This window comes from Andrena cerasifolii, chromosome 1, assembly GCF_050908995.1.
Source record: "Andrena cerasifolii isolate SP2316 chromosome 1, iyAndCera1_principal, whole genome shotgun sequence".
Classification (NCBI taxonomy): domain Eukaryota; kingdom Metazoa; phylum Arthropoda; class Insecta; order Hymenoptera; family Andrenidae; genus Andrena; species Andrena cerasifolii.
In genome coordinates, this window is record NC_135118.1 from 20,428,966 (window position 1) to 20,450,282 (window position 21,317).

General features: G+C 44.3%; 2 protein-coding genes across 6 annotated transcripts in view; one reads left to right on the forward strand and one right to left on the reverse strand.

Annotated features, from left to right (window-relative positions):
• The window catches only part of LOC143378348 (uncharacterized), a 305,064-nt gene that overhangs the window by 62,845 nt on the left and 220,902 nt on the right, over nt 1-21,317 (forward strand). Inside the window, exon 3 of the mRNA XM_076830025.1 lies at nt 12,763-12,834. Coding sequence (XP_076686140.1) covers nt 12,763-12,834 — 72 coding nt within the window. The remainder of the gene's footprint in view (nt 1-12,762; nt 12,835-21,317) is intronic.
• Rdl (Resistant to dieldrin) overlaps nt 1-21,317 on the reverse strand; it is a 97,924-nt gene that overhangs the window by 49,077 nt on the left and 27,530 nt on the right. The window lies entirely within an intron of this gene.

A 21,317-nucleotide genomic window follows, 5' to 3' on the forward strand; every position in this document is an offset into this window, starting at 1 on the left:
CAGCTCGTAATTTGCAGCGGAGCTGTAGCACATTTTTTTTTGTGTAATCACCGGATAAATAAAATGGGCAAAAATTAACACCCATCGTGTCTCTTTCACGTTTATGCAAGTCAAATTTCGCGCACCTCGTTTGCACGGTATATATGAAATTTTTGTTACTAGTCGTGGGACGTGTCTTGGGTGTAATTAGTGTAGAGATTTCAATTTCTCTAATAGCCTAAATCTTTGTTACGGGGACTAGACAGTCAGATCACTCGGAAATTAAGTATTTCCTGCGAATTAATTAGAAGCAGATGAAAGTAAACATGGACTTTTCCTTTTATACAATGTTCAATTCCTATTACGTAGAGTAAAAATTTTTTTAAAGCATAGACTTTTCCTTTATACAATGTTTATTTCTATTACGTAGAGTAAAAAATTTTTTTTTTATAAATTTACAAATGTTGTCACACGTGGTTGATTATACAGTGTTTTACACAAAGTGTCTCAGGTTTTGTACTGATATTGAGTTTGGAAATAAGGAAACAACGGTTTCCTTAGAATATGTTTCTCCTAGATTGGAAAACCAAAATTATTAAAATAGCTACTAGGAGAAGGCGATTTTTACGACAAATGTCGATTCTTGGGGTGCACAGATATTTGTCCCTTTTTTATCTCGGAAACTAGAGTTATTACATTTTAAGGTTGTCGTTCAGCGCAGGAAGGGATATGTTCTGAACATGCTGTAAAAATTTCAAGTCTATCCGAACCTCCGGTTTTTTCAAATCACTGCAAAACCACAGAAAAAACGCTTACACGTCAGACGACTGTAGCGCATAGCTATATATTATTAAACAAATTTTTTTTTAACAGTTTACAGTATTAATAAACATTATCCAAAAGTACTATTCATAATCTTCAATCATTTCCTTCTAATTAATTCCCCACAAAAGTTACATTTTTACCAAATCTGACTGCCTCTAGTGCCCTTAAACTAATATAAGCAGGATGGTATTGCAATAGTTCCACCACCATAATGGAACACGACGAATCGTATATGCAAGGTTGGACTCATAAAGTACAGAGCGCCGGGAGTTGACTTCACGGGTCAACAGATATGGTCTTCGAATCAACGGTCGATCCAATTTTCTGCGCCCACGAAAGTTTGCCACAAGTAAAATTTCAGGGAAGTACGATTTTCCGTGTGGCCTTCGTTTTGCTCGATGGTTCGATCAAGATTGTACGCCTTGTGCTAAGTGAAGTGATACAGTACTTGGCTTGGTCAGACACAAGGCACCTCGTCTATTCGATCAAGACCGATGGCAAAATTGGTTACCTCGTGTTAAAATTACTGGGTACGTACATATATACGATTGGGTGATTATGGTTGGTAGGTTATACGCAATTAAATTTATTGTTATTATTATTATTATTATTATTATTATTATTATGATTATCGACAGGAAAGCCTTTAGAATACAGAGAAATGTTAAAAATAAAACATAGGCAGAATAATATATTAAATATTTAAATGTATTATACTAAATATTCCACAGAAAATACGGATACATTCGTGTCTGACCATAATTTGTCTGAGACTACTTCTTTTCCCTCGCATCTCTCCGCGACACCTTCTATTTGGCAATTTTTGCATTGCTTCGTGTATGTATGGCAAGTCTGATCAAAGTTATGGTTAAAGGCTCAATGGATATTCGCGTGACGATAGGGAGAAATGTCTGGCTGTCATATGAAAGTGTTCTCGATTACATCGTTTCCGGTGGCATTGTACGTGCATATGCGATTCTCGATCAAACAAGGGAACAGTAGAGATTCGATGCACTGTGGCGAGAGTCGATTTACCTGGAACCGCGTACCGGTCGGTATTCTATAATAGTATTTTTAAAAGAGACGGTCGACGGGTGCAACGAGTGGAAGTGCCTTTGACCGTACGTATGTATGTACCTGGGGCTGATTTATCGAACAACTCCCAGAACCCGTTGTGAACTAAATCTTGCGCAACGATATCTACGAAGAACTTACAAGCGGGCCGCGATAATAGGTCAGAGGTTAGGCGTATCGATTAGACGCAGATACCCGCTCTTAGGAGGGACATTATCCAAGTGTCCGGCGCCAATTATTTTCATCTTGAAATAGTGTTGTCGAGTATCGAAACTTAAGAGTATACGTATAAGTATATTTATTTGCACTCGATCTCAATTTTAATTGGGGAAACAATCCCTCGGTATTTAAGGGGTTAGGCCACCCTCGCCAGGTCAAGAAATACCGCATCTTTGGGAATTTATTTCGAAGTGTTTCGATCTTTTTTCAATTAAAATTTGTCAATAAATATAGAAATATCTTTGAATAATGTATACATTTTTTTCACGAGTTTTTTTTTAAACAAAGATGGTGTATCTACGTTATTTCTGATGAATAGGTTTCTGAAAGAAAATTTTAACAATAGAATATGAAATAAAACTAAGTTGTCTATCGACCGATGTTCAATATTTTCGTTATTTTAATTTTTACCTGACTTATCCGTAAATAAAGGTCCATTTTCTTACACACGAAACTGAGCTCCTTACTTCAAATTGTAGCTATTTGGTTATATTTCAACTAATCGGAAAAATTGAACGTCGGCGGATAGCAACTTAGTTTTATTTAATATTCTATTGTTAAAATTTTCTTTCAGAAATCTGTCTAAAGAAAACATGAAAAAAAATTGATTACGAAAGATGTTTCTATCTTTATTGAAAATTTTTAATCGAAAAACTCTTACGAATCGTCATTACGCTGTGGCATAAATCTCAATAATTACACACGTCCACCTGTTCAACTTTTATTCAGAGTGGGCACGTAATGAGATCATACATATCTCTCAGATTTCAATGTTGAACAGTCATACTTGAAGCAGGAAAAAAGTCAGCTTTTGATACTTGGATAATGTCCCTTGTTAAAACAAGAGCGTGAATACACCAGAATTGTAAACGTGGCGGTAAGTTGGCTGCGCCAGGTTGCAGGTAGATTCTTGTTTCGTGGATAATGGGAGACCTCGATTCATTTACGTTAAATTACGAGAGACGGTATAATTTTAGCGCCCTCGAAAACACTCCATTTTGACTAATGAACGTTTCGTCGAGGGAGCATGAATGTATCATGGTCCCTTGTTACAGAAAATGTCCCAGACATGAGTAACCAAACATTGGGAGCTTATTCTGTTTATTGTTCATTATTAACACAGAAGCAAACGCTAACACCGTATGTCTATCTACCGTCTGTTCTACTTACCCATTGTCAATTTAAGTAGAATAAGCCCCCAAAGTTCATCCACTTATCCATTCGTACACTTCATACGACGATTAACACTTCTGTTTTCTTTTTTTTATATATTTATTTGAACTCTTTCAGGTTTATTTAGCTACACAAATATGAACGTGATAAATAAATTTTCACATGTATATCAGACAACATAGAAATTAAATGCGTAAATTACACCTTTTGAGTACACATATCGATGTTCAGCGGTAGTTGGAAGTCTGATTTCTGGAGTGATTTAATTAACTTGAGTCTCTATGAGTTGTATAGCTCGCACTGCCAAATTACATGATTTAAATTTTCGTATTCGTAATTACATTTATATTTATGGTCGTTTACAATACCATCGCGGGCGAGGGAAGCGGCTAAATTGTAGTGATCAGCTCGCATTCTATTAATTGTAACGAGCATATCTCTACTGACAATTAGACTTTTATGTGCATATGAAGGTGAAGCACCTTCTTTGAAGAATTTTTAGAAGTATTATCTATCCTCAGTTAATCCTTGATTTACTGAGTTCTCATTGGTTTGCAGTTTCGCCGGTGTCTTAAATTTTTCGCGTAGAGCTGTATAGGAAGTTTTGGGAATGTCATGGGAGTCTGAGTGGGTTGCAGATTTAGCGGCTTTACCCGCATCCTCATTACCTTGCATCCCCATACGGAACGGCATCCAAAACAGTTTAATGGAACTATTCTATTTATTTTTGGCGAACTCACTCATTCATACTTTTAAGGTGACATGCGAGACATTGAAAATCGATCGATACCCATCAGCTTTAGAAGTTGCGGATTCAGTTTCGCCCGCACCGAAATCATTAAAAACGTTGAAAAACGAGGTGGGCGCGACAGAGTCTGCGCTAATTGCGTGGAAAGCGGAATGGTGAATTCCGAAGTGCCGTAAACTTCGGGGGCACAGTAAATTCCGGCGGATTAAATGCGCTACGGAGTTCAGACGGAGTCACGTGTGATTAATTCGTCTGCCGCCAGAAACTTTCCCTTTAAAACACCTTCCTCTCTGGTACGTGCCTCCCTGTGCCCGTCGAACGTAGTACGAATCCAGTCTGACGAAAACATCATCCCTTCCCGAGCTAAGTCGTTATTCAAATTCCGCCCGGCGCGCGTCTTTGGCGGCCTCCAGCCCGGCCTTTTTTCTTCCCTCGCCGTTCTCGGTTCAGAAGCGCCACCGCCTACAGCCTCCTTTAATCAACTTCGACTCGAGCGATCTGCAGTCTCCCGTTGTTAGCGCGAGACCCGAAAAGGGCAGAGTGTCCTCAACGGATGACATTTTCGATATGCCTCGGAATATTCGGCGTATGTCCTTCGGGACGAGCGACTCCGCGTAAAGGGTGGCCAAAGCGTGTCCCAGCATTATGCCGGAGAACTGTCTCCTCAGAGCCCGTGCACAAATGTCAGCTCATCCTCTTAGTCTTTCTGTACAGCCGTTTCTCTTCGTCAAACGACTTATTCGTGTTATAAAATTCGACAGTGTTTTCATCAAGTGCCTCCAAGCCAAGTTGAACTTGGCGAAGGTATAGAAATCAATAGGTTCCTAAAAAAACAACTGTTACTGCCAAGTATCAACCCGATACCCTGACTACTACGGTAGTTAGGGGGTGAAACGCAATTTGCAGTTTAAGCTCCATTACTTTTGTTCTACTGATTAGAAAATTGTAAAAAAAAAATTACAGACCTTCTACCCATTGGTGTACACGTCTGTGATTTTTTTTCACAATTTTCAGCGGCAAAATTGAATTTTAAAAAATCCAAGGTGTATTATAATTTGCAAATATTACTAAGATTTCCACACTGTTACCTTCAACGACCTTCCCCCAAAAGAATTTCCTGTGACTAATTTATGGACGCTGGGGTGCCAGTCGACGAGGCGTCGAAGCGTGAAGGGACATTGTTTTCGACGGCCCGACATTTGGGGAGGTATGATAATGTCGGAGGAGGATTTGCCCGTCGATAGTGCGCCCGTGGACGTCGTAACGTGCAGACACGTCACGGCCACGTGGCAGAAGTGGCGGAGAAAAATGGAAAGTCGCAAGGGCCGAGCGGGTCCTGGTGTAATTGAAAGTCTCGTAAATAAGGAGGACCGTTCTAGCGAAGGCGAGGCGCCTCGAATTTCAATCTCTCAGATATCCGAGAGCTCTTGACCCTCCAGCCTCAGCGTTTCTTCTTCGCGAGCGTCGCGTCTTTCCCTTCCACTTCAGCCCCGTTCCCTCTGTTTCTTTTACCTTTTTCGTCCCGTTGCAGTTACCCCGACTTCGGGGGTTCAATTCGTTCTCCACGCGTCCCTCCCTTCCCCTCCGTTATAAATTTTCCGCGTAAGCTTACGTTTATTTTTGCCTCCGGGATACTTCCGGACTGCCCAGCGCGGCGACAACTTTATCTTCCACTCGTCGTTCCTTCCGCTCCTCCCTCTGCTTGCCAAGAAGCAGAGGGACCCAGAGGATGGTCAAGAGACGCCGCGGAATATATACGCCCGTGGGTGTATCCAAGAATCCCGCCGCTCGATCGTTTCGCGAAATCCCCTCGTAGCCACTTCCCGATTTGATTTGTGCTCAGCCTGGCGGAACCGGCTTTACTGTCCGAGACAGTGAAATGTACAACCCCTTGTGCCCGATTCCTTTCGTGCATTCGCCCCGCGGCACGGAACTCCTTTCCGATATCGCAATTTTTCAGCGAGGCAACGTTACCGAACCGCAGCTCGGAACGCAGAATGCACCCTATATAAAACGATCCCACGTTAACGACCGGCTCCCAGGGATTTCCTTCCTTCCCCCAATCGAGATTCCCCATTTGGTGGCTCGAAAAGGCTACACCTCAGCAGTGTCCCTCCTCTCATCTCTTATCTCGCGGCGCCATTAAGTATTCCCGTCAACAAATGGCCCTTTGTTTATCCTCCTCGAAATTAGCCAACAATGCCCAGGCGTCGAACAATCGCCGTGGAGTTTCGGAAACATTGTTCCCCGCGAGTCGCGAGCATCCTTGAAAAGAGGACGCCCCCGGAGCTTTTGTGAAGATCCCTTCATCCAATTAAGAAAGTTATCGACTACAAGACGTCGTCTATTGGCCCTTCTCGGAGCGATCCTTGTTTCGGGTCCGATTCTCTCCGTTCTCGTCCGCCTCGCCGTCCTCGATGTCCACCCTTCCCTTCCCTCGGGTCCTTCCTCTTTATTCCTTTGCCAAACACACGAAGTTCACCCATTTTCCACCTCCTTTTAGACCCCGATCCGCGGCTATCGGTTATGAATTATTCATGATAAGCGAAGCGACTAGGGGCACGGACGAAAAACCGGGTTATATTCTGGTGACCGGACGCTGTATATAACCGGGCGAGCGGAGAGGGGTGTGCGCGCGAGCGAAACGCTTTCCAGGGTGATTTACGCTAATTTCGGCACCGATTTACACGGTCGACCGCGGCCCACCAGGAAACCGGTAAGTGCGCGGTCGCATCCTTCCGGTCAGTGTCGCGTGCATGCTTTTTATCGCTCAAACGACCAACAAATTTCTCCACCCTCGCCGCGCAATTCTGTCTCCGCGCTTCCATTTAGAATCACTTTCCACTGTGATTTCCCTGCGATCAACGTGAACGGTAACATAAATTTCAATCTTTTCACCGAGATCCTTTTGTTGGTCTTCTGACAGCGCGGAGAGTAGTGTGGGAGAGAATTTTCGAGAGTGTATTTGCCGGGCATTGATTTTCTGTTTCGTACGAAGTTCTACTGTTAGTAGACTCGTGTTCGGATGAGCGAGTGGTTCCATCGGGGCTCCCCAGGAACCCAGCTCTCGTTATGATGGAAACCTACCCCATATTGGCGCAGTAGAATGCACTGCCGCGCTTTTTTAACCGGTTGGTCTTCCCATTGATCACGAAAGATTCCGAGCGAGTGTTCCGCCGTGAAAGGAACGGAATGGTGTGCCGATACACCGATCGCTCTTCAACGTCCACGCGTCGCCGATCGAATCCGCGCGAGCCGCCCTCTCCAACCTCTCGCCCCTTCGCTTCATAATTATCAGACGACGCTTCCATTGACGTCGGGCGAGGCTATTTTCGCCCGCTGAACGGTAATAAATAACGCGCGTAATGGGATCGGAAAAGCGCGTTCACGGACGGCCCAGGTAGATAACGAAGAAAAACCTGGCCGATGTACCAGCAGTCGTCCGTCCGATCGTAACGCGACCAGATACATTTCACGCGGCAACCAGCCGCCCGCCGATAGGATCCATTTGTCACTGTCCAAATGAGTTGCTGGCCCTCTGTCCAGCGGCTCTCGCCACCATCGCGAGATCCTTTCATCCTTCGCGGCTTTCGATGGCATCGGCGCGCGAAAATCTAGCGAACTCCGCGCGCGAGATCGATCATGTGCAGAGGATTAGCCATGCAGAATGCTTCCAGCCAGGGCGGGGAAGCTTTCGGTCATAAATAATCCTTGGCTGGTTTCGTTCGACGTCTTACAAGTCTTCCAGGAGTTTAATGGACAACGCGGTCCAAATAAATATTATTATCCCTGCTCACCTCCATTCCAGTCAGAGTCGCAGTGAGTAAATTGCATCCGCTTATTGCTGTCTGCAGCATTAGCGCGGAGAGGCTCGGGCTGGTAATACCCAGAATATTTTCAGAATAATTTTCTAGGGTTTCCACGGGATAAGGAGCATGTACCTTTACTATTTACGCGATAATGAAGTCTTATTCAATGTGGAGCTTCTTCGTCCGCACCCTCTTCTTGGTGAATATAGCCTGTGCTTTAGAACAGACTTTTCCACGTCACTTTTTTAACCGCAGTCAAAGGGTAGCAGAGGAGCTTTCTTTGACTAGTCTTGGAAAATACGAATATCGTATTAATTTAAGGACGAGTAATCTACATGATTATTCCTGAGAGCTTGGCAAATGTCTGCGATACAGGTTTTTCTTATTAAAACAGACATATTCAAACAGTTTCCGCTAATAATCTTAGACAGTGAATAGCTGTCGAGCTGCAAACACTCGAATTCATTAAAACTTCCGGATTCCAAAGTCATTACAATCTTCATGATCTCGAGACTGCGCGACTCTGCGAGATCCTCCAGTAATTCTGCTCGAGAATAATATCCCCGTGGATGCGAAACCTCTATTTACAGAAATTCGACGCGTTCGAAACTCCCTGGCAGCCTCTCGCCGACGTTTCCCTTCGTTTTTAAAGTTCCCGTGCGAATCAGGCGTCGTCCTCTGTTAAACGACGCGTTCAACGATACTGCCCTCCCCCACGGCCCCCGGCCAGCCATTTCGGCTGATTTTTAATTGAACGGAAGGCAATTGCTCCGAAGTCGGAGACGTAGAAGGCTGTTTGGAATAACGCCAAGGCGGTTTCCCCCGTTTTAAAATTCAATTAAAACCGTTATCGTTGCCCTCCCGAAACGCATCGCTCGCGTTCTTTCGGCGTTGCTCGCTCAACAATGGCCGGCAGTGAATTACTCTCATTGTTGGCCAACCAAGATTGGATTCCGGGGTAATTAAACGTCGAATGTGAATCGGATCTACGAAAGGTGTGTAATGTAGCCACCGTTCGTTTTCGGTTGCCCGTTCAAAGGATAATTAACGCACGCAGTGATACGTTGGAACATTATTCTGACTGCTCGCGTTGGGCTTCGCAGTGCTCTTTATACATTGTTCCGAGAATACAGGGTGACTCTTAATTGCATTTACGAAACGCGTTATGTAGGCTTTGGTCACTTAGACTTTGCTGGGACTGAGTTTAGTTTGACATTTGGTAACGTTAGGACAGAGCTTCTTCGCTGAGTTCAAGGGACTCCTTATCGGAAGCAGAAATATGGAATTTATCGAATCCAAAATAGCAACTTAATGGGGCAAGCCACTGTGACGGTAGAAAATAAAGGCTACTTTCAAGGCGTTCTTTTATAATGAAATGAAATATTTTACGAAAAGTTTTTATTACCATCTGAGAATGCATGTATTTAACTAATATTTTATGTTTCTACATTAAAACAAATTTAAGTAGTATGGCCACAGTGTACGACAACGTTAGGCTCCGCTAAAAAAAATTACAAAACGGGCGGTCATGTAACTTTCCAACGTCTGCTTTGAATTGAAAAATTGAAAAATTTTCTTAGAGTATATTACAATAGCCTCAGTTAACGTCTGGGTTAGGGCTACACATTTAAAAAATACTAATTTTTGAAGAAATCGTGGACTTTGAAAGAAAAGGTATCAAAAATCAAAATGTTTTTTCAATGTCACAATTAGATGAAATATTCAACCGAAATAACTGTAAGCTTAACTGAAGATAATTTTATTCTGAATATTCCCTGAAAAATTCTAGTGAATCCGATAATAGTTGACTGAGTTGTTAATCCGCCCAGTTTGCAAAATGCTGTTTCGAGATAATCGCGTTTAAAGTTTTGACAGAAATTATTTTCTGCAACTCAAAAATCGCAGATGTATACGGTCTACTCGTGGCCAGTAACCCTCTACCTACTTCTAAATAATATATAAACTAATAATCTCTCTTATTACATACATTTGGATTCTGGTACATAATCTTTTCGGGCGATTAACACCAAGTTACCAAGTCGCGCACTCGGTTCTGAGCTCTGCACTACCTATACAACACCTTCCGCAGCTTCCAGAATTTTTTTAGATCCACTTTGAAACTGTGCAGATATATTTTTGAGACCCAAAACATTATGGAAATGCACCAGGAAAAACAGAAAAAAATTTCACAGTTGCTTCCCCCCTTAAAGAGCTACATTCCAGTTTACGATAACCTATCAAGTGATCACTCATTGACCCTTGAAACACCCTGTACATCGCATCGACCATTCTCTCCGCCTCGCAGCTCGCGGCGTAAATTCTCGACCAGCGCGCGGATAAAATTTTCTCCCCCCGATCTACGCTCCAGATCTAACAAATTACCAGCGCTACGTCCTCGGAGGCAGTGCTTCGGCGAAAACGTTCGGTTGACACTCGGAGGCGAAAATGTATTTCATCGGGGGAGGGCTGCAGCGGACGCGGCAGCCACTAGCGATGGTTTCGATTTTTCCGGAGGAAATTAAGAGACCGAAGATAGATGGGAAAGCGTTCGCAAAACGGTTTACGTCATAGTTCGGTAGTTAGGATGGAAAAACGGTGTGCGGGGCAAGGCTAGGGTAGGGGCGGGCGGGGTGTGTGGATGCAGCATCCAGCAAAGCTTATCGACGCATCTGTGTGAGAGAGGCTGTGTGCCGAGAATTTGACGTCACTGGCCACCCCTCTTCTCGCTCTCTGCTCCCTCCTCTCACAGTGTGACGCCCTCTATGTGGGTTATGACGATAGCAGGGGATACGCGCTCGGTTAACCCCTTGGCTGTGTACGTATTTGGTTCATGCTTGCGAAAACAGCGCGTTGCGAGCGTAGCGCACCCCCCTGGCCAACTTTGCACGCGCGTAAACGCCTCTACAGGGATAGAAACGCACAGCTGCCCACCCGACAACGTTCTTCTCCTCGTCCTTTTTCTGCTCCCTTTTCTGCTCCCCCTGCCCTTTCCGCCCCTGCGCCGGAGGTCGCCGATTCTCGACGAATCGCGGTTTAACCAGAATAACATAAAAGTTGCCTGAGAGTTTTCTCGCCCCGTGGCAGCTTCTCGCGCAGCCAATGGGATAGGCAATATAACGAATTTGAAGAATTTCAGGTGGCACAAAGCGTTCGTGCGGCTCGTTAACTTTTGTTTCCTTTTGCCGCGTCGGTTATGCTTTTTCCACTGGGGTCGTAATTAAGGGGTTACGTATTGCTGAACGAAAGAGGGCTAAAAGGGGAGGGGTTGATTATGGAAGCTCTTTTCTCTGGTAAACTACCGATTTTTCTTCGTCCGATTCGTGCCGGCTGAAAGGTGCGCGCGTGGAAGGGGTGCGGAATTACATTTTATCGGGAACTTCGAACGTGGCACATTAGGGTGCAGCTTATTTTTCAACTATGAAAATATGGCCTTCTTACCATCTGAATTTGTTCCTTTTATAAAAAAAATAAAATCGAGCAGAATATGAGCACAATTAATCTATATTTAGGGGTAGCTCAAGCATGGGGAATTTTCCAACGTACATGATAATTATATGGAAGAGCATGGAGCGCTAGAAATTTTTTCAAATGCATTTATTTGTACATTAAGAAAAATAGAGACTGACAAGGAGATTATTTTAGGTGTCCGCCTCCGATCATTTTGACTTTTGGATATGTTATAGAGGACCGAAAAATAAGAAATACGTGTTTCTTTATTTTTCCCCGTTTTCATATTTGGGGGGTGAAAACTGCGTTCAAAGTTAGGGTTGAAAAATCATTTTTGTGGATTTTTGGAAATCTGGTGAGTCAGTCATATTTCGCATTCAAAGACACAAAATTCGTCCATTGACACTATTCCCCTATCTCTAATAGTTCTCGAGATATTCCACAAAAATGATTTTTCTACCCTAACTTTGAACACAGTTTTCACCCCCCAAATATGAAAACGGGGAAAAATAAAAAAACACGTATTTCTTATTTTTCGGTCCTCTATAATATATCTAAAAATCAAAATGATCGGACGCGGACACCTAAAATACTCTCCTTGTGAGAAAAGGTATCATTCTGCTCTATCTTAGGTATAATTAAGTAAAACAATTAGCAGATTGTACACTGGCAGCAGGAAACAGATACTGTCTGACGTCTGAGCCTCTGTGAGCAATAAATTGAACGAATTATCAAATATAATTTGGTATAATTAGAATTTTCATAATTTCTATAATCTTTGACTCACTTCAGCTACCCCTAAACATAAGAATGTATGCTCCAAAGTTTTTATATAGCGCTTGTATATCTAAAGTAACAAATGAGTAACACTTTTAAAAAAATATCAAAATTTAAGCTTCACTCTAGTGGCACGTGTTTACTAGTGGCCGACTTAATCCTGACCTATACTACTTAAAAGACGTTATATGCATTCCAGCTGAGACACTCGATAGTTTTTATTCACCCTTATCACTTTTATGATATATTACAAGCTGAGATGGGGAATGTTCTCTACACTAACACAAGCACCCCTGCCAAACGGAAAACATACCAAAACGCGATTGATCTGCTTTGATTAAAAGTTGCAAGTACGCATGCCTGTAGTGGCCCGGTTTCCTCAGACAAGGATTAAGCAATGCTGTTCGAATAATTGGAATGAATCTAGTTACAACGTTACACCTTTTGAATGGCTGGTAATTGGGAAATTCCAGCCTTCAGGAGGGCTTGACACTTGTAATTGGAAAAAGTATGGCTGGCGCGCGAACACGAAAGCAATTGTATAGCTGCGGTGGCTTTCACCCATGTGGGGCGGGGGGCGAGGGGGGAGGAAAAATCTAATCTATCCGTTTTGCATGTCCAAACTTCCCGTCTTTTCTGTAGTTGCTTGGGTTTCAGAGGGAGGAGGGCGGCCGCGCGTAATCCTCCTTTCATCCGTGTTTCTTGTTTCAGCGCGGCTTAAGAAGAGGACCATCGCGTGGCGAGAGTGTCGCCGCTTTCCAGGCAACCACTTCCGGTATTTAGGTAAGCGACACCGAGCACCGTAGGGTAAGAAAGACGGAGAAGCCCTATTAGGCGAGCCACCGTGGCGACACTTAAATCGCTATCAGTCCTGCCTCCGTTCTCGTCTCCGACATCCCCTCGCGCCCTTTTCGCAGCAAGCTAACCCGAAAAAATAACATTTCCCCGGGGCAGCCGTTGTGCTGCCGTGTCTCGACGAGACGGAACGTTTTAATAGGCGAGGGAAACGACTTGGGCGCGATTCTCGCGACATTTCCCGTGTTTGGATTGCGACCGTACGGTAGGAGCAGCGGAAAAGAAACGGGAATAAGGGGTCTTCGAAATGAATTCTCTATGTCGCGGCATTCTTTTTAAGCTTTCTATTTGGGAGGACACATTAGTTGCCGAGGCCTCCGAATTCGTCATCGAGGAAATTAATACTCCGATCTTGACGTTTTCAGCCAGTTTAGGGGCATCGCGACGGAAGAGCCTCGACAACCGTCCGTTTTCAATTTCGTTTCACGTGCCTCGTTCCACTCGCGCTCTAGCCGCCTACAATGCGTTCGTCGAATTTCCGGTGGAAGGACGAGCCAGGAGGCGCGATGCTGTTGTACGTCAAACGATCCCCGCGATGTAACGAAGACAGGGACGAGAACGGGAACGAGGGCGAGGGTGAGACACGGCTCATTAAACGTCGACCTCCTCCCTCGGCAAACGGACCGACGGCACAAGAGCTACACGCTGGAAATTGTTGTGCAAATACGACTACATTTATCCTGCAGCCTCTTGGCAAGCGCATATATTATTCAACGGAGAATACTGCACCTTTCTCTTTCTCTGCTCCCTCCGTTCGATCCCTTGCCCTCCCCCTCTCCGCCCCCGCCACCCTCTTCTTGTTTCTGCCCCTTTCTCTGTTTGTCTTGGCCGTTTTAGGCGGCGGACACGCCGAGAATCTTCGCTCGACTCGACTCTGCTCTGCTTACACACCGCCACAACGCTTTGGCAACGTCCTCCGCCGTGGATCGTTGCTGGATCACGGTGGTACCGAGATACGATCGCGCCATACGTCGACCGATTTATTTCACGATGGGATCCCCCGCCCCACCCGCTGCCGGCCAGCCCGTGATAGATGTGCTTGCACGCGATGAAATATAAAATTAAGATCGTGGAAAGTGGGGCACGTTCGAGGTCCTGGAATTGCTGAAGTTTTTGATGATGTATTACCTTGCTCGCCGCTCGGATTAGTTTCGGCTGGACGCTTTTTCAGACGACAATGACGTAAGTTCGTATTATAATTATCCCCGGCCTGTCTTCCCACCTGCAATCTCGATTATTCGCGTGCAAGGTTCTGTATCTGCTGCGACCAGAGAGTGAAAGGGGACGGTCATAATCAGGCCCACTATTCTTCCACGTGAATCGGCCGAAGCGTCGAAATCAAAGTCGTGCACGGCCCCGGCTTTCAGCGTCGTCAATGGGCTGGATGACAGACGGTCTTTATCGCCATTCATTGCTCCCTTGACCGTGGCCGTGTTCGCGCCGATGGACGTAAGTAAATAACGAGACCGTCGCGCCAGTCAAATCGACATGAATAAGGGAGATCGCGGTGATACGCGTGTGGCCAACAAAGACGCGGCGATGCCTTTATTGCCGCTAGCTGCACCTTTTGCCCGCGACGCGCTCGCGATCACGAACGCGGACGATTAGCCAAGATCGCATGATACGACCGTCGCCGACAATGACTGTCGCAACAACAACACAAACGACGACGACGACGAAAACGTCGGGGGGAACCGTGTCGCCGGGCCACGGCGACAACCACGAGGAAGGCGACTCAGTCCACGGGCACTTACCTCGAAACCAACTTCTCATTGTCTTTATTGCGAGTCCCCTGGCCGGCTTATCTGCGGGACACGCGATGTGCCCGTGGATTCTGCCAGATAAGAAGTTTCTCGTCCGAGCAGCGAGATCCCCCATCGTGTTACTGCCATAATCACCATTACGAGCGCTACTTAAAAACTTGCGTCGCTACTGTCGCGGCGAGAAAAGACATTCGTGGAAACCCGCGGCTGTTTTCTTCGGTCCCAGCGAGTTTCTATTGTTGCACGCGCGAGGAGTCGTTTTCTTATCGACGGAGAAAAATACCTTGCTCCAAGGGTGTAACGTGTGTCACTCAGGGGGATTGCGATTTTATTTGGCAGTCTTGTTTACTGCGCCTCCAAAGTTGATTATGCTGTGGCAGTTCGATGTTTGCGATTTAACAAGAGAACGTAGCGATCGGATAGTTTCCTACAAGAAACCCAGTTCTCTTTAAACCGCAGGGGAGACCGGGGCTAGTTGATACGTTAGGGTAGACCGGGGGCGGTAGTAACACTGACTTTGGAATACGATTACGCAAGAACAATTCAAGTTACAACAACAGTTTTTTACGAAAATGTTACTTACTTATCTGACATTATTTGAGTCACAACAGTTTCGCTGTATGTCAAGTAATATTCCGGTTATTAATAAAAAATTAGAAGCGGAGAAAGTGTTACAACCGTCCCTGACCCCGGGTCGGTTGTAACACTGCATGGAGTCGATAGTAGCACAAATTTAACTTTACAAAATTAAAATATTTATTGATTTTAATTATAATAATAAATGAAAAAGTCAAATTTGTAAACAATTATGCGGTGTCGCCATTGTGGCAGAAATAGAAAACGTTTTGGCTGGTGCATTCTTCGTGTGATCAATCCTTACATTCAGTATATTGCACCCATTTTTTATTTGGTTTGCTTGTGCTGTGCTATAGGATTCCATGCAAACAAGACAATATTATTAATCTTCTTTGTCACTATTCGGTTTTGTCGTGGTACAACCGACCCCGACTGCCGATATTACAATCGCCACCGACCAGGTTTTGGAATTTAAATTATAAATTTTTATTAACGAGACACTTAAAAGTGTTAAGTAACGATCAGTATTACTTTAAAAATGGCTAGATTAAATATTAAAAAATAGAGAAAACACGTACTTGCATAGGGAGTATATATATTATACTTTTAAATCAGTAAGGAAAAGTTACTTTAGGGTATCGAAAAGTTATTTTCTTCACTATGCATGTATATTGTGTAGCTATACTGCTAGGATATGGATGTGTGTATTCGAAATGTCTTTCTTCATCATATATCCAAAATTTGTGTTAATATCTATCATATGTTTTGAGATATTTAACATGATACAATCGCCTTCTGTTACTATCGCCCCGGTCTACCCTATTCTGTTTTCATTTTTTTTTCATTTTTATTTTAATTAATTTCTTAATAACAAATATGTCAAAATATACTTTGGTCTTTCCTCTTTAATGTATAGTAAGCGAAAACTTGAGAAAATACATACAAAATGAATGAAAAAATGTTATTTCGACGATCAACTTGGATGTATTAAAACTATTTACTTTTTCTCTATATAAACGAAAACAGTTAAAAACGGTTGTTAACGTCAAGGTACACAGACGCACGCTGGATCGTAGTAAAGAATTGAACAACAAACTTCACATATCTCGCTCAAATGGAGCTACATATATACGGTGTCGAGATACCCAGATATCTCTGAGCATATACGGTTTATTCTAAAATAAATAATATCAGTATTAGTTTTAATAGCCATGTTATGTTAGGTGTACCGACAGCCCCGGTTTTACCCTACGTTTCAACGAATCGGAAAGAACCATAATCATTTCTCGATCTTGTATAAGTACAGTAAAGAAGCTCTCCCTCTTTCTACTCCCACACAAATGTAATGCCGCGAACCCAGATAGGATGAGCATCAAGAAGCAAGCAATTGCTGCTCCACCGACTAACACAGCCCCATCCACTGTATACAATTCCCTCTCCAACGAACCAGATTCTTGAACACACCAAGAGAACGAAAGAAGCTCCAAGATAACACGTCGAGAAAAGTCGCGGGACGAATTTCAAAGACGGAGTAATTTGGCGTCCCGGGGAGGGGGTGGGGGTATCACGGCAGCTTTTCTCACAAAAGTTGCCCGCGGGTGGGTGGACGGCGCCGTCTCGTATTTCGCTGCAAGTAAATTCACGTTGTCCTTATTACAATTCGTGGTCGGCTTATCCGAGGAGCACGCGATGTGCCTGGGAATTTAGATAAGCATCCCTTGGCCTAGACCGTACGGACGTCGGGGATCGGAACTTGTACGCGATCCCTCCCCCGTTCCGCGCCCTTCCTCCCACCGTTTGCCCTCGACCGACTCGTTAAATGCGGCTATTAGACAGCAGGCCAAGAAACGCCGTTATCCCCCGGCGTCGTGAAAAGTGCACGGGCGAGACGTGTCGCTCAATGGCGAGCAATCCGTTCCGTGTTACGAGAAACGTTACGTCCCCGCGATTCACCCTCGCCTTTTGCGCCCTGCGCCGCGGTAGCCCCGTTATTAAAGTCATTAAAGGTCGACACCGTGGCTCGTATAATTAACTAAGATCGATGATACAGCCGAGGACGACAACGGGGGACGTCGTCGTCTCGCTGCCTCGGTGAAACAATCTTTTAATACCCCGTCCCTCCGTAACCGATGATTGACGCCCCGATACAATGAGTAAAACAGATCCGTTTACTCTTCTCCGCTTCGCTGAAAGGAGCTTGCTTGGTTACTTTAAACGAGGAGGAAGATTATTGCATGCCAGGGATTCGGGGATCTGTTGGGGGTGGAAAGGGTGGCTGTGCTGGGGCTGAGTAAGGTTGACAGAAGCGCGCTGGAATCATTCAACTGAAATTCTAAATGAATGCCTAAATGAATCGAAATGTATATGTACAGAACTGGAAGTATTTATTGCGTCACTCGAACAAATACGTTATTCGCTTATACCTTTCTTATTATTTGTAGGAGGCGAAAAAAGCCTTGGGTAATGGGAAGACTCGAACTCACGATCTTCGGATCCACTGCGCGCTGGCCAGTCGCCTTTAGGGTACTAGGCAGTCGTTTCTGTCTAAAATGAAGCATTTCTGTTTCAATTAATTGCAAAGAAACCAATTGAAACTGAGACTTGTTCTTTGGCATGAAGTTTATTAACATCATAAGCTTTAAAAAAATTGTTTGCGTAGTCAAAAATATGCATTATATATTACGCTACAGATGGATCATTAAAACGGCTTATTAAAAAAAGTTTCTTTTGTTTTGCAGTGATAACTCAGAAACGGAGGTTCCAATCGATTCAAAACAAATTCGAGGATCTTCACAAAATGTGTAGTTTCGGACCAGACCTAAATTAGAGTTAATGAAAACACTTATTCTTTATGAAAATAAACTGAAACCCCATTGAGACCTCATTGATGAGGTTTTACCATCCCCTAAGCCCCAAAAGGTGAGATCTTAGTTTATTTTCATAAGAATAAGAGTTTTCATTAACTTTATTTTAGGTTTGCTCCGAAACTACACTTTTTCTGAAGATGCTTGAATTTATTTTGAATCGATTGGAACCTCCGTTTTTGAGTTATCACTGCAAAACAAAAGAAACTTTTTCTCAAAAAGTCTATTTAATGATCCATCTGTAGCGTCGTATATAATGCATATTTTTTACTAAACAAACATGGTTTTTAAAACTTATGATGTTAATAAACTTCATGCAAAAGAACAAGTCTCAGTTTCAATTGGTTTCTTTGTAATTAATTGAAACAGAAATGCTTAATTTTAGACAGGAACAACTGCCTAGTACCCTTAAGGGTCTGGGTTAGGTTACCCTAAAAATTTTCGAAAATTGGTTTCGGTTGTTTGCACATTCCGCTAGCTACATCTTTTCTACGTATTTTAAGCGCAACCAGGCCCCGAAATTCTAAAAGATGAAGGAATTACAGTAAAAAATGTACGAGCCTGCACACGAGGTCGGATAACGATGTTCAAATTTAAACGCGATTACCCAGAAACTACGTTTTTGAATGAAAATTTACAGGGAGCTGCAGGAAACTATTCCCCTCCATGTATTGGGAGCACATTTTCAATATAAATTCTTAAAAAAATATATATATATTTTTCCTACAAAAAAGGAAAAAATCAGAAACATCAACATAAAAATTGTATTAATTTGTTTAACAAAATTTTGCTTCCTGCACAAGATGGATACTGTCATAGAGATTATAAAAATGCCTTTACTTTGAGTTTTAGGTAAATCACCTGTCCGGAATCGTGTTCGCCACCAAACAGTGCATCCATCGCGTTCGCGCTCTCACATTTATATTTATAACTTTTTCCCCTATAAATATATTTAAAATTTTCTTTTTACGAATTTCACCTTAATATTTTAGAGACATATTTTCGAAACCCTAAAATATTTGAAAATCAAACAAAAGAAATCAGAATTTTTGGGTAGAATACCCCCTTAAGTTTCGATGGGCAAATGAAAATTTCGACTGGGCTCGAATTTAATAATCGAAATAATATTCTATAAAATTCTGAGCAGCCGTGCCAAATCGAAGCCGATCTTGTTCCCAGCGAGACCGATGGAAAGGTGCGCCTCGCAATAAACGCGGCGCGGTCCGAGTGTTCCTTGAGAGATCGTTGGAGTGTCGAGTCGTATCGAGCCGCGACTTGGCGGAACGACATCGTCGCTGTCGTCGGGTGCAACGAGCACGCTGCAGGGCGTTACCATTACCTAATGGACATGCCAGCCGAATGCAACGAGCCGTTATTCTTACGACTCGCACCGGCCCCCTCGCAGCCAACAGGGCGTAGCTCCGTTATTAAAGTTCACCGTCGTTCACGGCTCGCGGAGAATAACCGGCCAGATTAGCTCTGGTTAGCCGTTTCTTACGTTATAAATGGCTGCCGTGAGTTGTTTTTATGCGGCCGTTTACGAGCTGCCTCGGTGGTCTAACGTCGATGATGGAGCATTCTAAATGCACACTGTTTTGCTCTTTACTCGAAGCCTTCGGCTCGCTCTTTCCCTTTTCTGTTACGGTACAGAGTCGTGAACAGATATCGGTCTGGAAGTTAAAATCGCTGGAGCAGGGAATGGGCCGCACGAGCACAAATGACGAGGAGATACAGTAATGGACAAAGGAAAGGCGACACTGTGAACGGTGGGAAAAGGATAGGAAAGAATTGTCTCTTAAAATCTACATCCCATAAATCGTACAGTTCCCCAGTAAGAGTTACAAATTTTCTTTCAACACGACGGACGTAATCGATTGTTTTCAAGCTCACCCCGAATATAATCCCGCGTAGTAATTGAGCAGGAATTTTATCAGGAGTTTTTATCATCCCGGGCGGCAAGGGTGTTGCGTAACGATAAGTCCCGTTGATTAATCATTTCGTATCGTAATTAAAGCGTGATTTAATGGGGCGCCGGATACGCGGCGGCGCGCAGAAGAACGAGAGGATAAAGGCGGCCAGGCAACTGTTATCGACGATAATGACATATGGAGCGTCCCGCAAAATAGAGCGTGCACGCGAAATCACGATGATTTTGACGGGAATTGGTAAAGCCCGGCCGCTGGATCGATAAGCAATAAGCAGTAAATTGGGACTGCGCCTCTCCCGGCAGCATGCAAATCATCCGAAGGCCTCTAATAAGTGGTTGCGTAGGTAGGAAAAGGAGAAATTGCGCGATTCCGCCTGGAACGGAGGGGATTGTGCATCGTTATATACGGACGAGCCGCTGTAATCTTGGCAAATAACATTTTTCATTTCAGCTCCGATTTTCAACGGCAGCGATACAAGGAAGGCACGCACGCTATCGCTTCCATCCCTTCGTGCCCGGTTTCTATCCTCGATAAAGGGATTTCTACGCGCGATCGTTCTGCCAGGGTTGATCTCCAAAGTACAGTAGACGTCTGTGTTGCGAACATCTAGGTCGAAGTAACTTAACGTGGCACGCGTGAGCACAATATTGCGTGTCTGATAAGAGATATACAGACACCGCGCTGCACCACTGAGTGAACGTCTCCTAGAGAAAAATGAATGAAACGTTGCTGCTGAGATTAATTGCAGACGGCGCCGTTTAAGGAGCCCCGCGATTTCTCGACTTTCTTCGAGCTTACAGCGCGCGACGATAACACAACTGGGGCCCCAAATGCACCGCCATCGAAGCCCGTCGCGCGAAGTTCCAGCGATTTGCGAACAGTTCCACGCGAGTGGCGCACTGAGACCTTGTCATAAAGTTACGCTTTATCGTGTTCCGCGCCAGTGGGGGCTCCCCTCCCTCCTGACATGAACGCGGCTTACTTCGATCTGCCAATCACGAGTTCGGCTCCTGGAAACGCGAAGCAGCCGTGTTCGTGCCAGGATGTACAAAATGAAATCGACTCGAACGATCGTTCCGCCTTGCCTTCGTTTTCCGCGAATATTTCATGGGCTCGGCGAGCAAACAGACCAGCCACCCTCGCCCGCCTCCACTTCGAATCAATTTTCCACCCCCCCCCCTTTGAACCGCCCCGACGGTCGGCCCTTATTAAACTTTCCAGCGATATTAAGGCATCGCCGAGTGGGTATCTTCCGCTGGATGTTGCTCCCTGTCAGCGAT